Source organism: Camelus ferus, chromosome 1 (genome assembly GCF_009834535.1).
Source record: "Camelus ferus isolate YT-003-E chromosome 1, BCGSAC_Cfer_1.0, whole genome shotgun sequence".
NCBI lineage: Eukaryota > Metazoa > Chordata > Mammalia > Artiodactyla > Camelidae > Camelus > Camelus ferus.
The window spans coordinates 11,005,766-11,021,343 of NC_045696.1; the positions used below are offsets into that span (position 1 = coordinate 11,005,766).

Consider the following 15,578-nt stretch of genomic DNA (forward strand, 5'->3'; position numbering starts at 1 on the left):
CTACATGCTGTTTGACATCATGAATACTATGGTAAATCTTTGTTTCCATTCTTTATTTAATGTCATTTCCTTTCTGCTGCACATTCTCTTGTGAACTATAAGGGGCTAGGAGTCCTGCACCTGCTAGAAAAGAATTTGGAGGTAACCATTTATATTTGTTATAATGTATGGATCTTGGTTCATTAATTTTTTGGTGTTTGGTCCCTATAACTGAAAGACATTTTAGGTTTGTTTGATAAAAGTCAAAATGAATGACATTTATATTCCAAGTTAAAAATAAGTGCAAACTTCCATTATATTCCTGCTGAGTGAAAGATCAGAGCTCGGTTTTATTAGTGAATAGAATTAATGAGAGCGTCCGTTTCCCAGATAAGCACAGTTGAGTTACTCATCAAGGCCTGATATGCTTTTTCTTAATAAATATAGTCAGTTTGGCTACAAAGATTTAATTCCCCCAAATCACACTAATTTCAAGAATGATTCAGGTACAGTGAATATAGAATATTTCCCAAGTATCTGATTCTATTAGATTGTATCAGCTCTAGTGCATTCCCTTTCTAGTAGCCTGTGGATTAGCAACATGTTCCAGGAATGCAGTTTACAATTATAATAATTATCTGAAATACATCTTTCATTTTACACGGCATTTTCATGCCCTGTCATAAAATTCATGCCTCATTTTTAAAAATAGAAGAACAGTTTTCTTTGATATACTTCAATAAAGAACTTCTTACTAACACATGGGTCGCTTTTTGTTTATTTGGTTCACATGAAAACTCGCACAAAGCTCAGTCGGAGGTATACATTTGACAAGCTTATTTAATCTAATTTAATTTAATTCTCTAGAAGGGCTGAGGCAGGTTATCACAGTCCCACAGAGAGCTTTTACAAATCCAGTTTTAACATCATTAAGGCTCACGTGTAGTTGGTCTCTTTCTGCTCTGTCTGCCTAACGACACTGCTGACCGATTCATGTGTTATTACAGATTGACTTCACTGTGTGTAGATGTGAAAGACTTTGTATAATAAGGACAGCAAAATTATTTCAGCACTACAGCTTCTGCAAAATACTGCTGGGTGATAATTTTCCGATTGACTTACAGACATTTTTTTTCCCATTTCAAACTCATATTCTATTTATAGTTTCATGATAGATTCTATTTCTTCTCCTTTAATTAACAAATCTATCTATATAAAAATAAATTTTTAAATAAATTTGTGAAAAGTTATACCTGTTAGCAACTCAGTGGCTTACTTAGAAATCTGATTTAATTTTAAAAATTGCTCCTCTTCACAGTTCTTTTGTAGGCAGTGTTTGCAGCATATTTTTTTAACCCTGTAAACCAATAACTGTTTGAAGGTAGTAAGCTCAGAGAAAGTAATTATAGAACTTTTAGAGTTTTTTAAAATAATACATCAAAAACTAACTTCTAAGAGACTAAAATAGTCTCATAGAAATTTAAAATGAAATTGGAACTTTAAGATTTTTTTCCCTTTTTGACTGTCAAATATTGGAGCTTTTATTAATGATTTAACTGTGAATATAAAGAATGATATGATCATGAAGCGAAGTCTTTCATTACACAGATTTTTAAATTCCCCACTGCTAGTAATTTCAGATATAAAAAGAAAACTAGCATCCCCTTTCTACTCATAACTGAGGAAAGGGCCCAACTCAGGTTTGGGCCAGGCATCTAAAGTCACTTTGGTTTGTACTGATAATCTTTGAAGAAATTTAAAGTGGTGAACTTTCTTTGCAAAAGTAAGTTTAACTCAGAAATTGTTTTGTGTACCTGCTTTTCATTCTGTGCTGTGGGCTCTGAACATATACAGCTTCTTGTTTTTCTCTAAAAAGGTATTGGAGCCCCTCCCAGTCCTGGGGTAGCTAGGCGAGAGATGGAAGGTAACAAGACTTTTGCATCATGGAAACGGATCTCTCATTTGGTTCCTAAATGTCAGCCCCTCCAGTGTTTAAAGGCATAATAAGTCTTTTCTTAGTCCAGCTGTAAACTCCTCTTCCCACTCCTTATGTAGTCCTTGTTACCTTGTATTTTTTCTCTTTTCATTCTATGTTGTGTGTAGTTTCTAATGGATGTCCACTTAATTTCCCTGCAGTTCTTATTATGCTGTTTTGCACTCTGTTTTTTATATATTTCATATATAATCAGGATGTGAAATTACTGTACAATTTTTTTTTAAGAAGAATGCCTTCAAAATTTGAGGGGGAATAAGTCAGATTTTAGAAATGTACTGTACTTGACCGATTAAACCTTATTAATTCAGGTCCAAGAATATAGTGTTTTTTGGATGATTTCAGGTAACATAAATGTTTCTATATAAATGATGTTGAATTAAGTTCGCTTAAAAGATTGTTAAGACTAGAGGCCGTTAAGATTATAGTTACTAAAAGACTGATATATTTCATATAACAATTACACTTGAATTTCCTTTCAAAAAGAAGAAACCTTAGATGCTGCCCTTAATAGTGTCCCCTACTCCTTTTGGCCCCAAAGTAGTTTAATCTCATTTCATCCTTTTATTACCTTTCTACTGAGACTGAACCATATTTTAACATTGTCTTGCATAAGGCAGATAGTTAATAGCAAGATGTGCCTGTCTTCTGCCTTAATCCTGGGATTTTTCTGTAGAAATCCAGAAGATCTCATCGTAAGATTACTTTATCCATAATGACATCTTCAGCTTGAGGCACCTTCAGGTGCCTCTTACGTGACTCGGAAAATGCATTTTTGTCTGTTTGCTCCGGAGTAATTTGTCCGCCAAGTTCTGGGAATTAGTAGTACCACATCTTGTGACCATTCCCACAGGCTGACCATATGTGTCCTAGGTTCACAGGAGACAGCTCTACTGGGAAAGTCACCTTAAAAGTGACCTTATGGATGAGGTATCAGACTGAGTGCTAACCCGTCTGCCAGAAATATCACCATAAGTGTTGTAATTTTTCTCTGTTTGGGGATATACCCTTCAGGGCTGATAATACCCTTCATCATTATCCAAAACAAAGTACTTTTGTTCTCATCTCATACCCCCATTTCTGCTGATAATGAAACAGAACAGCCCACTAATGTTATGTAATATTGCTTTATTGTCTACTTATGACTAATTTTTTTCCCTTCCTGCTTCAAAGCACCCAAAAGCCCTGGAACGACACGGAAAGAAAATATAGGTAAAAACACTTGAATTTAGCTACTTAACCTTACAACTGGATCATGACTAGACACTTGGGATAGAAGTACATGGTTTCTTATTTCTTTCTTTCTCGCAAAAACTTAAATACATGGTGTGATCTCTTTGTTCTAGGACGCAACCAGCCTTCACCTCAGGCAGGATTCACAGGCCCAGGACCTGCTGGATACAGTGCAACCAGACCGGTAGGCAGCACCCCTGCCTGGGAGCCGAGAGGTCCAGGTTTTAGGTCCCAATTTGCTACTAATCAAATATGTTATCTTGGAGAAGTCAGGGGGCCCATCAAGGCCCCAGTTTCCTCAACTTAAAATGAGGGAATCGCACTTGATGATCTCCAAGGCATCTTTCAAATAACAGTATTTTAACATCCTCTGCATAAATAACTTAACATACTTCATTGTTTGAATAAAAGTGATGCAGTTAAGTAATTACTGTCATTAAATAAATATCTTAGAAGTCTCTAAGTATATGAGGAAGTACTGTATTGGGGCAACTTTTTATGATATTGTCTGAGTAATTAATGAGGTAAAATCATTCTTCAATAAGAAGAATTTTAAAATTAGATTTCAGAAAAGCCATTTATGGTAGTCGGTCAAATCAAGCTGGTTCTAAAGGAATTACAAGCAGGAGAGCAGACGGTGTTACAGAGCTTTTCCCTATGCCGTGAATCTCTGGTTTTCTGGGTGTTTACCAGTGTTCTCTCATACATAGAATTATTCTGTTATTTACCCAATTGAAAATTTTCTCTGGGATAGAGAAGTAATTTAAAGAAAAAGAAAAAAGAAAAGAAAGAAAATGGAAACCAGTGCTCAGTGACCTGGACTGGTCTGGTGGGGACTGGGGCAGGCGGGAGGCCTCTAGCTGAAGGGGGGTCTGGGAACTATGACTCTAACCAGAAATTAGGAAACTTCTGCTTCTAATTTCTAAGAAATTCTCATAAAATTTCTAAGTTAGAAACATTTTGTTTTTTTGTCTTGCAGTTTTCTATATAACATCCAACCTAAATGTCCTTTACTGTATATAATACTATACTGCAAAGTGTCTGTGGAATATACCTAAAAATAACCATTACCCAGTCTTCCTTTTTTTCAAGAAAGGGAAAATTGCTGTTCACTGACTCCACTACTTTCCACAAAGTACCTTCTTTATTCTGTTTAATGCTCTTAAGAGTAGGGAAGGAAAGTCAGGATTTTGTGAGTCCCTTTGTAACTTTTGCTTAAAATAAGAAGTATCGGGCTTCTTAAAGCCTTCAGCAAACGTATGAAAGTAGAAAGTTTTTTTCGCCAGCATGTCTTTCAGTTTATTTACTTCAGCATATTGACTTAATCATTAAAGAGCTTTCACCTCCATGTTTAAAGAAATAACTCTCAGGGTGGTTTTTTGTAAGCCTCCGGGTTGCAAAGCGTATATCCCTGACCGTCTCCTGTGACCTTTGATACCATCCCGTCTCCCACGCACGCAGCGCCACACAGGGTGAAGAGCAAGGGCCCTGCTGCTGGTCGGACCTGAGTTTGGATCCTGGCTTTATTTTCTAGCTCTCTGGCTCTGGGAAAGTTGTATACACTTCTGCATCTTCATTTAAAATAGAGATGATAAAATAATACCTACCTCTGAGGGCTATTTGGAAGATGAAATGGAAATGCCTATACAGTGTGTAATTAACACAGCGCCTGGTACATAGTAAACAGTGGAAAATAAAAAGGAAGATTTTAAAACTTATCACTGTATGGCTGTCAATAGCAATTAAAATGACAAGAGGCTGAGGAAATAAAACAAGATGCAAAAGCAGGTATTTTCACCGAATCATAACTGTTGAAAATGAGTAAATGTCTCAACTGTTAACGTTTCCCATTTTTAGACTATTCCGCCCCGCGCTGGAGTGATCAGCGCCCCGCAGAGCCATGCTCGGGCGTCTGCGGGGAGACTGACCCCCGAAAGCCAAAGCAAACCAGCAGAAGTACTGAGAGGTAGACACTGTATCAGAAACGGCAGTTTCCTTCTATATTCTTTCCTTTCACTTCTTTTCCTTTTCCTTTCTGCAGTCTCTCACTTTACACAACTTGCTCGAATAAGAATACCCTTCTTTCTTTCTTTATGCCGCAAGAAATGAGGCTGCTCGGGGCCAGAAAGGGGGACGGGGGTGGGGTGGGGGCAGGGATGATACCATAATCCCCTAACATTTCACTAAAGGAAGGATAAAACATGGTTTTCTAGAAAACACCCAACCTCTGAAATGTTTTCAGGGCCAGCTCTTCTTCCTGAACCACTGAAGCCCCAGGCTGCCCTTCCTGCGCAGCCCTCTCTGCCCACACCTGTTCAGAAGATGCAGGAGCCTCTGGTCCCAGTGGCCGCACCTATGCCTCAGGCCGCCCCGCAGCCAAACTTGGAAACCCCACCACAGCCACCACCTCGGAGCAGGTCTTCCCACAGCTTGCCTTCAGAGCCCTCATCACAACCGCAGGTAAGTCCTCCCAGCAAACAAAAGAGCATCGTGATACCTCTGTGAGGGAGAAGGGTGTTTGTTTTGTTGTTTTGTTTTTTCAATTTTTATTTTTTTATTGAGATATATTTGATGCCTTTGGTATAGTTTTTGAGCATAGTTATTTTAATTATTAGCTTAAGAAACAAATATGAGATTCAGTTTTTTTTTTTAAATATTTGTCTTTTGGTAGTTAATAGCATCTTGAGATGTGACTTCAACAAGTGAATGTCATTTGACATGTCAGACTAGTCACACAACAGATGCATGGTTTGGCTGTTTGAGGGTTTGGGGTTTATGTTTGTTTGAACCTGTTGCTTTGATCAGGGGTTCTCAGAGAGGAACCCTAAATTGAGGCTCTTTAGGGAATTTTCAAGTGCCTCCGAGGCTGTTTTATCTTGTTAATGTTTAACGTGTTTGTGACTTTTTGGTTTTTTTAATGCATAATTTACTTCAGATAGTTAATGGAATAGGATGGACAATAATAATTTATTTTCTTATTGTTTGTGGCCAAAAATTCGTTTTCCCTTTCACTTCCTGGAATGAGAGGCATAGATCAATCCTTGACCATTGGCAATGTCGTTCATTTCCAGTAAATGGAGGAGAACTCTTTTATTCCACCTAAGGCAGCAGTTAGCTCTTGTCTGTGGTGCAGCTGGCGCTGGGTTCCTCCGGTCTCTCTAACACTTTCAGACACTGCTGGGTCAGTTTAGATGTTTGGGGCGTGCGGCAGTAGGCTTATTCACCAAAGTAAAAACCATCAAAATAGTAAGTTATCTCATCATTATCACACAGAAAACAGTGCCATTGCCTTAGTGGGTAGAAGTCTTAGGGTCACAGGGACTTTGTTATGCCAGGGTGATCTCACACTGGAAAGACTTCTGGTGTGTGTGTACAAAGTTATTTTAACACAGGAATAATCATGCAAGTTATTTTATTTGGATGCTATTTTACTTTGTTTGTATTATATACATTTCAGTAAAATTGTTAAAATTTATCTTTAGTATAAGTGCATTTTTGTTGTCCAGCCTTACATTTTATTTCATCCTAAAGTTTTAACTTGAAAATGCCACCAAGGCTAAAGAAATATGTGACATTGTAATCTGCTTTTAAACTTTGGAAAGATCTGAAATACAGAAATGTTATACATTGGGAATGTCCCTTAAGCACATTAATAAATAATAGTTTGCATTTATTTTTATAGATATCTGAGCATGTCCAGTTAGTTGGCAGAAGTTAACAGTTTCTTATGCTTCTCCATAGTGAAACCTAGACATTAAAATAAATATGAATCTTAAAACGAATATTGTTAGCAATTAGCACTTACTCATTAGACTCATTAGCTGGTCACATTTGTAAAATCTGAGGATTATATAATCAAGAAAGACAAAATGTTCTCTTTGCTAATTAATACAAAAAAGTGTTCTTTGTATTTTAATTCAGAAAATTGAGCATGCTGAAGATATATAATACTTGTAGAAATCTTTCAGGCAATGAATTTTCTCTGCCAACCCACTTTCAGTGCATCATGAATTTTCTTCTAGTTTTCTTCTAAGATGCACTATAGTGTTTTCTCTTTAATATAATTGGAGGGCAAAAAACTTTCAAAGTAGCCACCTTAGAGCTTTGTACTACTGTTTTAGGACAGAAAGTGATCATTCCTATTCCTGGTAAAAGTGAATGCCAATTAGTAAAACTCTATAAATGTTTTAAGTATTGTAGGTAAATACAGTACTCTGAAAAACTTCAGAAAGAATAAACTGTCAAGTAAGATTGCAATTTTCAATAGAAAGTCATCTTATGACATAAAAATACTGCAGGATGAATATTCCAATAACTGCAGTGTGTCGTTTTCTTAGGTCATTTCCCTTGTTTTGGTCTCTGATTTTCACTGGAATGGGTGATTTGGTGACACACAGCAAGTACATGCTTTGTGTGTGGCTTAGTGGATTGTATTCTCAAATCCTGTATTCTATTCATCAAAGCTATGAAAGATTTTTTTTAGACATTTCTTTTGCCTCAGTCATTGATGTCAAATTCCTGTGAACATTATATACAGACACACTCTTCTTTCTCATGGGTTGGGGGTGGGGGTCTTGTTCATGTTGGACTGTCTTTGTGAACAATCACAAAGTGGTTAGTTTCCTCCTAGGAGCTACGGCACTGAGGGGCAAGACGGAAGGGGAAGAATTTTACCTTTTGTATCCTTCAAATTTTGAACCATAGAATAATGCCTATTCAAAAAATTATAAACATTAAAAAATTTTAAAACCTTCTCTAGTGTCTATAACTTAAAGAATAAGATATCAAAATATGACATTTGATATTTTGGTAATAATATGAAGTAGTCTTAGAATTGAACACTTAGTAATTTTTACAAGTCTTTATTAATTCTGCCAAAAATCTGCAAGGTATTTAAAACATAAAAACACACATGACCCTGCTTTACTTTTTATTACTATTGAAATGTTCTTTGACTCTATAATTCTACATAGAAAAGATCCTTTTAATTCAAATGATTATGTAACATGTTATATATCCATAACTTAAATTCAGGAGTCTCATGTTTTGTAGGCAGGAAACAAATAATACATAATGTATTTCAGAATGGTGTCTCTCTAAATTATCAAAGTGAGTTTTGGTATTTTAAAATAAGGTAAGCTTTAAATATTGGGGAGGATTTGCTCAAACTGTTTCTTGAGAATACTGCAGTTTTTAAAAGTACTGCTGTGTTATAGAAAGGTTGTGATTTCACTTTTAAACAACAAAAAGAGAATCTAGTTTCTTAACTTGTACTTTTCAACCAATAAATTATGAAGTGAATTAATGATAGTATCATCCTTCAGAAAATTTGAGTAATACAGAACAAGCATGAATCCTGACCATTTGTTAAAATAAATATCAATTTTCACTTTTTTTGCACAGTGATGCCATTTTGTACATTTTCTCTAATGGCTATCTTAAGGCTATGTCCTACTCTTGGGCTGCCATAACAAGCCATAAACTGGGTGACTCAGACAGCAGACATTTGTTTTCTCATAGTTCCGGAGGCTGGGAAGTCTGAGATCAGGATGCCAGCATGGTGGAGTTCTGGTGAGATCTCTTTTCCTGGCTCGCAGACAGCTGCCTTCTCACTGTGACCTCACATGGCCTTTCCTTGGTGCTTGCAGGGGGAGAAAAAGACAGCCAGCCCTCTGGTGTGCCTCCTCCTAAAGGTGCTAATGCCCTGCAGAGGGCCCCACCGTCATGACCTCATCCAGCCCCAGTTACCTCCCAAAGGCCCCACCTCCAAATCCCATCACACTGGGTGTTAGGGCTTCAGCATATGGATTTGGGGGAGGACACAAACATTTTATCCATAACAGGCTGCTTAAGAGCTCCAAAAACCTATTTGATTTTGAACCAATTAGTAATCAACCTCAGAGAAAGTCAAAATTGAAGCCCTAATTCAACAATACATTTTTCTCATTCAAAATGACAAATGAAATCGGAATTGTCTCCTGAATTTATGCTGTGACCTGCAGATATCACTGCTCTTGGATTCCTTGTATGATGTAGAACTGAAAGTATTTTGAAGACCGAATAATTAGGGTTGCTGGTTGGTCTCAGATTGTCCTCCTAACTCTCTCCTTTGATGTCTGTGTTCCCTTTCTCAAAGCAGGAGCAGCCATCAGGGTAACAGGTATCGGATTATTTCTCAATCTTATATGTGCTTTTCATCTGTCTTATCAGCACATTAGATGTATGAATCTTTTGCTTCATACATCTAAATTTTCACCCATTTTTAAAACCACCTGTCCACATTAATAAATTCTATTATCATACCATAAAACTTTCCTTCTTTTTAGTATTTTGAATTTTTAGGAACCATTTTATTTGTTCTTGCTAATGCTTTACCATTTTTTGCTTTGTTTTTTTACAAAAATTAACAAAACTAAAAAGGGTACTTCTAGAAGATAAGCTTTAGGAATATGAATGTCTATTTGGCAAAACCAAATTGGTTCTTGGTTTTAACAATGGCATAGTTTTACATAAATACAAAATTCAGGTTTTGTTTCACTTGGGAAATTTTTTTCAATAATTTTAGTATCAAGATTCTTTTTGGTAAGGAAAAACTGATGATTTACAAAGATGAAAGTTAACATTATAGCAGGTTTATTTAAGGGGCCTTCCAACACCCTTCTCTGTAAAAACATCATTGTCATTAATATTAATGTTGAGTCATCACAAATCCTGCTTAGATATGTATAAATGAATTCTAATGTAATGAATGGTGGTGTGGCTCTCACTGTAATTTCAAGTATAGTTGGGCAAAATCATCTGCTATCAAATTACCTTCATTTGGAAAGAAAAAGTTTTAATATATGAAAATAAACATTTAAATGTATAGCATTTATTTGGCAAGGGCCTGCTATTCTAAGCTGTGCAAAGCAGAAACTTCTTACCTATCATGTCTATGCTGTGGACTCTTCTGTCATGGGAGAATTGGGTCACAGACCCAATCAAGTATTTCTGTTTTGTTATATGAACCATAAATAATCCAGACATTAGTGATAGTGTAGATGTTAATTGTAATTTTATGTCTATAATAAATTTGTCTCTCAAGTACTTTAATACACTTAGAATACAGTTGACAATCTGTGACATGTTTGCTCTTTAACTTTGTACAAATTTATTGTCACATTGTTTGAAGAAAAACATACTTTTTGACTCAATTATAAAGTATGTTCTAGATCAGTCAAAGAAAACAGATACTTGAGGGCAATTCACTTATGAAGTTATCCTCACCGTTTCCTTTCATAGACGAACAGCCTTCCCTGTTCTTAAGCACCAGATTATTGTTTTATAAGATGCAATTACGTGTTATTGGGACTGCTGCTCTTTTTTTCCAACAGTTTTATGAATGTTTAGTTATTTCCTTTAACAGCTATCTGAATTCATTGTGTGTGGGGGGGTAGGTATAGCTCGGTGGTTAGAGCACATGCTTAGCATGCACAAGGTCCAGGGTTCAATCCCCAGTACTCCCATTAAAAATAAAAAAAAAAAATAACCTAATTCCCCCCCCAAAAAAAAGGAAAAAAAAAGAAAATCATTTTACATAATGTTCCATTTTGTTACATTGCAAGCCTTAAGCTAAAAGTTCCTGTCCTTTTTAACCCAAAGGTTTGTTTTCTTACCTTTAATTTGGCATAAATATCCAAGTCATCCACCTAATTTTAATAATTATATAGTTTGTTTTTTTTTTAATGAAGTGAAGTTCCTGATGAGCTGAATATCTTATAAGGCCAGAATCATGTTTCACTTCCCATAAGAAAAGCTGGCTTTGCTCAGCCCACAGCCATACTCCACTCCAGCCGGCTTCTTTGTGAAACAGGCGCAGAGGGCAGATTTCTGATGACTGTGAAGTAATTCAGAACCCTCCTCCTACCAACAGCAGTTCACAGCCAGCTCTGTCACGTAGAGAGGACTGTGCACCCTCTGGGCACAGCTTCAGCTTCATCTTGGCTTCAGAATTAATAACCAAATAGAAAATGGGATCTCCCCCCAACCCAGTTTTAAACAATCATTGCCTTTGGTTATTAATAAACATATCTGTTTTGGAACATTTTAGATGAAGAAGGTCAGTTAAGGAATATTGTGCCATTATTCACAGAGTTTATTCTGCAAAGAACTTAAGAGGCAAAAATGCTTTGCAAATTTCTTTTTCAAGCTGAAAAGGAAAAGATGCATTGTCTTCAGCTTATGAATATACATACACTAATAAAATTAATTTTCATCCACAAAGTTATATTTCCATAGTAACATTAACTTTAAATGAAATTATATTTAAAATAACAATGAAACCACATCATCATCGGGGATGGGTGTTGGAAGTTTATTTATAGAGATTTAGAATATGGTTTCTTAAGTTCGTGCTAAAATCTGATAAAGGGCATGAATAGAGCTCATCTGCTAATTCTGTACAATTCTCCACTTTACCATATCAATACTTGCATGGACAAAATAAGCTCTTTCTAATAAAAGGATTTATTTAGTAAGGAGTTTTTAAAAAATAAGATTTTAGCTGTTTTCTCTTAGTTAAACCACTAGAGTAACAGACTGTACAAAGCTGCCTTTTTTTTCCCCTAGATTTGTATACTTGCCCCCTAAAATGAAGAATAATTAAGACAGGAAGCATAGTGGGTAGTAAAAGTAAATGTATTACTTTTTGTTTGTTTTGATTATTCAGTGCTTCCTGTCTTCCAGGTAAAAACAAATGGCGTCTTGGCCATCAGACTGGAATCACCACTAAAGAATGACCTTTTTGAAGATCTGTCATTGAATCTGCTTACTGTATCAAAGGCTCAGTTATCTGTTCAAACCCCAGACCCAAAGGGGTTGATTTCGTTGCCTTCTGCAACCCTAAGTAACACGAATCCTTTGAGTTCTGTAAGCTGCATGCCGACAATGCCTCCAATCCCAACCCGGAGCAAATCCCAGGAAAACATGCGCTGTTCTCCAAACCCATTCGTCACAAGCTCCAGCAGCACAAATCCTTTCACCGACAGGACTGCCGCTCCCAGAAACCCATTTAGAGCCGAAGCTCAAGAATCAGAGGCAACTCCATGGTTCTCCAAAGAAGAGCCTGTTGCTCCCAGTCCTTTCCCTTCTCTGAAGCCGCTCGGTCATGACAGCAGCAAGCCTTCATCTTTGCTGGATGGCTTTAAGGACAGTTTTGATCCTCAGGGCCCACCTACAATAAAAATCAGCAACCCCAAAGGCTGGGTAACCTTCGAGGAAGAAGAGGACTTTGGGGTGACAGGGAAGCCGAGGTCCACTTGTTGTCCAGACTTACTGGGCAGTCAGCTGGATTTGTCTTCCGGCTCCAAGGCGACCTTCGATGATGACTGGAACCAAGGTACCAGTGTCTCTTTCTGTGTGTTGCCGGCAAGAAGACCACCTCCACCTCCTGTCCCTCTCCTCGCACCTGGCACCACCCCTCCAGGAGGTCCTCTCACCACCTTGGCATCTAAGGCATCACCCACACTAGACTTTACAGAAAGATGATGTTCTGCGGTAGAAAGCAGCTGTTTTTTAGTTTCGGCAGGGTAGAGCCAAAAGAGTCGGGCATTAGTTTTTCATTATGTGCAATAAGTAATTGTTAAGTGCACTGATGGTTGTCATGAAATACCACTATTTAATGTGTACAGAGTTGGAATATGTGTATATTGGGAATAAGGAAAAATCTTTCTCGTTATTAACTGGAATTTTGGTGTGTTTCTGTTGGGATAAATAAGAGAGAGTAGAAGCCATAAAAAGTGCTCAAAGCTACTTTAGAAAATGGTCTTTATTCAGAAATTCTTTGTCAGTCCCCTTTAAAGAATCTCCAAAAGCCCAACCAAATTCTAGCTGACAGTACTGCCAGCCCGTCGGACTTGCTGACAATTGGTATTTACAAGTATTTTACCAAAGAGCTGTCAAAGTCATACTGAAACAATTTAGAAAGACATTGCTTTAAAAAAAAAAGTGTGTATACACACACACACACACACACACACTAATATATACACATATATTTGTAAAACTCATTTAAATTCTAAAACATGTCAGACCAAATTTTTACCTGAAAGCTCTAACAGAGTTCTTTTTTCAGTATTTCAATATCAAAAGGATGGGTGAAAATGAAATTTGGACATTTCATTAATTTTCTTTCCAAAACGAGAATCATCTCACAACAGAACCAGAATCTGCTACCATTCCACACCCGCCCCTGTGCCACACATCACACACTCTCATTACTTTCCACTCCAGCACCTCCGCCTGCTGTTCTGTGGGAGGAGGCTCTGCAGCCGGGAACAGCATACTGTGGTCACTGTCGTGTGGACAGACACTCTACAGCCTTTTCAAAAATGCACGCTGGCCTTAGATGTCAGGAAGGCACCTGCCACCAAGTTCAGTGAGAACTGTTAGAGCTAAACGTACGCTGCCCGCGTCCCTCCCACACTTCTGTCCGCTGCTCCCGCTCTGGAAGTCGGTGAGCAGGGCACCCGTCCCCCAGGCAGGTGTGCTGAACCGGGGTGTGCTGCGTGTGTGCTCTCTCCCCTCACGAGGCTACACGACCCATCTGTGATGCCGCTTTACGTTTTTAGAGGCTCCACCTCAAATCAGCTGTGGATTTTGTCTCCTGCACTGCCAATAAGCAACTGATCCTGCTTTGATTAATTTTATGAAGAAGTACACGGAGTTTGTACAGAATGTAGTATTTTGATATCATTAAGTAATCCCAATCAGAAATCTCCTTGAGCAATAGTTTGTTGTCAGTTTAAGTTAAAATCACCTCTACCCGTTAAGACTTACATTAACGTTCCTTTTATACAAAGAGTTGTATATGTCCACCTAAATCCCATTGTCTACATTTCACCTTCAAAGATGTGCATTGGGGCAACATCAGAAAATAGAGTTCATGGCTAAGGATAGGTAAAATGTAAAAGCACAGCAAACTGCATTGCACTTAACACGTAAAGCAAATCTGTTAGGAAAAAGCACTTTTCTAAATGCTCCAATGTTATCAGAATACTATATTTATAAAACTAATCCTCTCTCTATTAACAGCCAGTATTTGCTGTTAGAAATAACTCTTGTGAGTTTTATATTGTGCTTTTTTTGGAGGTCTTGATCATTTCAGCAGTAGTGTATTTTAAACAGCAGTATTACTATAAGCAGTGTGCTTCAAAATGTGAATTAACTTGTTGAAACTGTGGCTTTAACATCTATGTGATTAGTATATATGGTATTTGCTCTTTATTAGCAAAATTATTCATTATGAACTTCACTAGTGCAGACTGCAGTTCTGTGAGCAATGGTTCCTATTGAATATAAACTACTGTCTAAAGTATACATATCATACCGCAGCTCAGCCTTTATCAGGAAATTCTATTTGGCAAGTTGCTGAAAAAGTGCTCAGTTACGAAAGTTAAAGGTATGCTGCAAATAACTAGCCATCATTCTGTGTATCCTTAAAATATTTATGAGCTCTGTTAAAAGCAGAGCAGAAATTAGACACTAAGGATCTCTTTGTGAATTCTTTGTTCTCTATAGTAGATTGCTGTTTATATGTAAGAATTTTATTGCTTATGTGGCATACAATATTTATAACTATGTACTTTATAGAAGTACAGTATTACAGTCAGTGGTATATAAACATTATGTGTATATATATATATATATATCCTGTGAAATGTGCTCTCATATGAAATAAATATACCTGTCTTTACCATATTGACTACTTTGCTCAGAAGAGAAGAATTTTTCTCGGCCATTTTCCTTTAACAAGTTTAGTGACATTTGAGGACTAACTCTTATTGTCAAATCAGGTATTTTACATTCAAGATCTTATTTTCATCCCTTTCACTTCTCTATATAATACTTCGGCTAAAAGTAAGAAGAAAGCTATTCTGCGATACTGATCATCATTTAGAAGCCATGCACTTAGTCTGTAAGAGGCCCCCATTCAAAATCCTGTTGGCTTGAAAATAACACATGAAGCATGAATGACGACTTTCTAACCCACCGCAAAAGAAACACCTGGGGGCCGGAGGGGAAACAGGCACACGAACAGCCAGACACAAGAAGAGACCACCTTAAAAGACCCAAAGTAAGAGGTCCAGTTTGGTAGTTCCATCAGCATTGCCTTTTTTCAGATTGCTTTCAAGACAAAAACCTTGATTCTCAAATAGTTCAATTGTATTCATTAACCTCTGATGAAGAAGTTACAGATACAGAATAATAGGCTTTGTAAAAACTTTTCAAAGATAATTGTAGATTTGTACATGGTTGTTTAAGAAATAATACAGAGAGATCCCATGTACCTGTTACTTGGTTTCCTTCAGTGGTAACGACTTGCAAAACTAGCACA

General features: G+C 37.1%; 1 protein-coding gene across 7 annotated transcripts in view; it reads left to right on the plus strand.

Annotated features, from left to right (window-relative positions):
• The window catches only part of SYNJ1 (synaptojanin 1), an 81,446-nt gene extending 66,507 nt beyond the window's left edge, over positions 1-14,939 (plus strand). For 3 of the 7 annotated variants that reach the window (XM_032475203.1, XM_032475332.1, XM_032475269.1), the window contains 7 exons: positions 103-141; positions 1,856-1,903; positions 3,146-3,184; positions 3,319-3,389; positions 5,063-5,171; positions 5,448-5,665; positions 11,930-14,939. In XM_032475203.1, coding sequence (XP_032331094.1) covers positions 103-141; positions 1,856-1,903; positions 3,146-3,184; positions 3,319-3,389; positions 5,063-5,171; positions 5,448-5,665; positions 11,930-12,730 — 1,325 coding nt within the window. In that variant the 3' untranslated portion in view covers positions 12,731-14,939. Of the gene's footprint in view, positions 1-102; positions 142-1,855; positions 1,904-3,145; positions 3,185-3,318; positions 3,390-5,062; positions 5,172-5,447; positions 5,666-9,341; positions 9,366-11,929 lie in introns of all 7 variants that reach the window. The other 4 variants (XM_032475432.1, XM_032475479.1, XM_032475387.1 and 1 more) reach the window with 3 other exon arrangements.
• Positions 14,940-15,578: the final 639 nt, after the last annotated feature.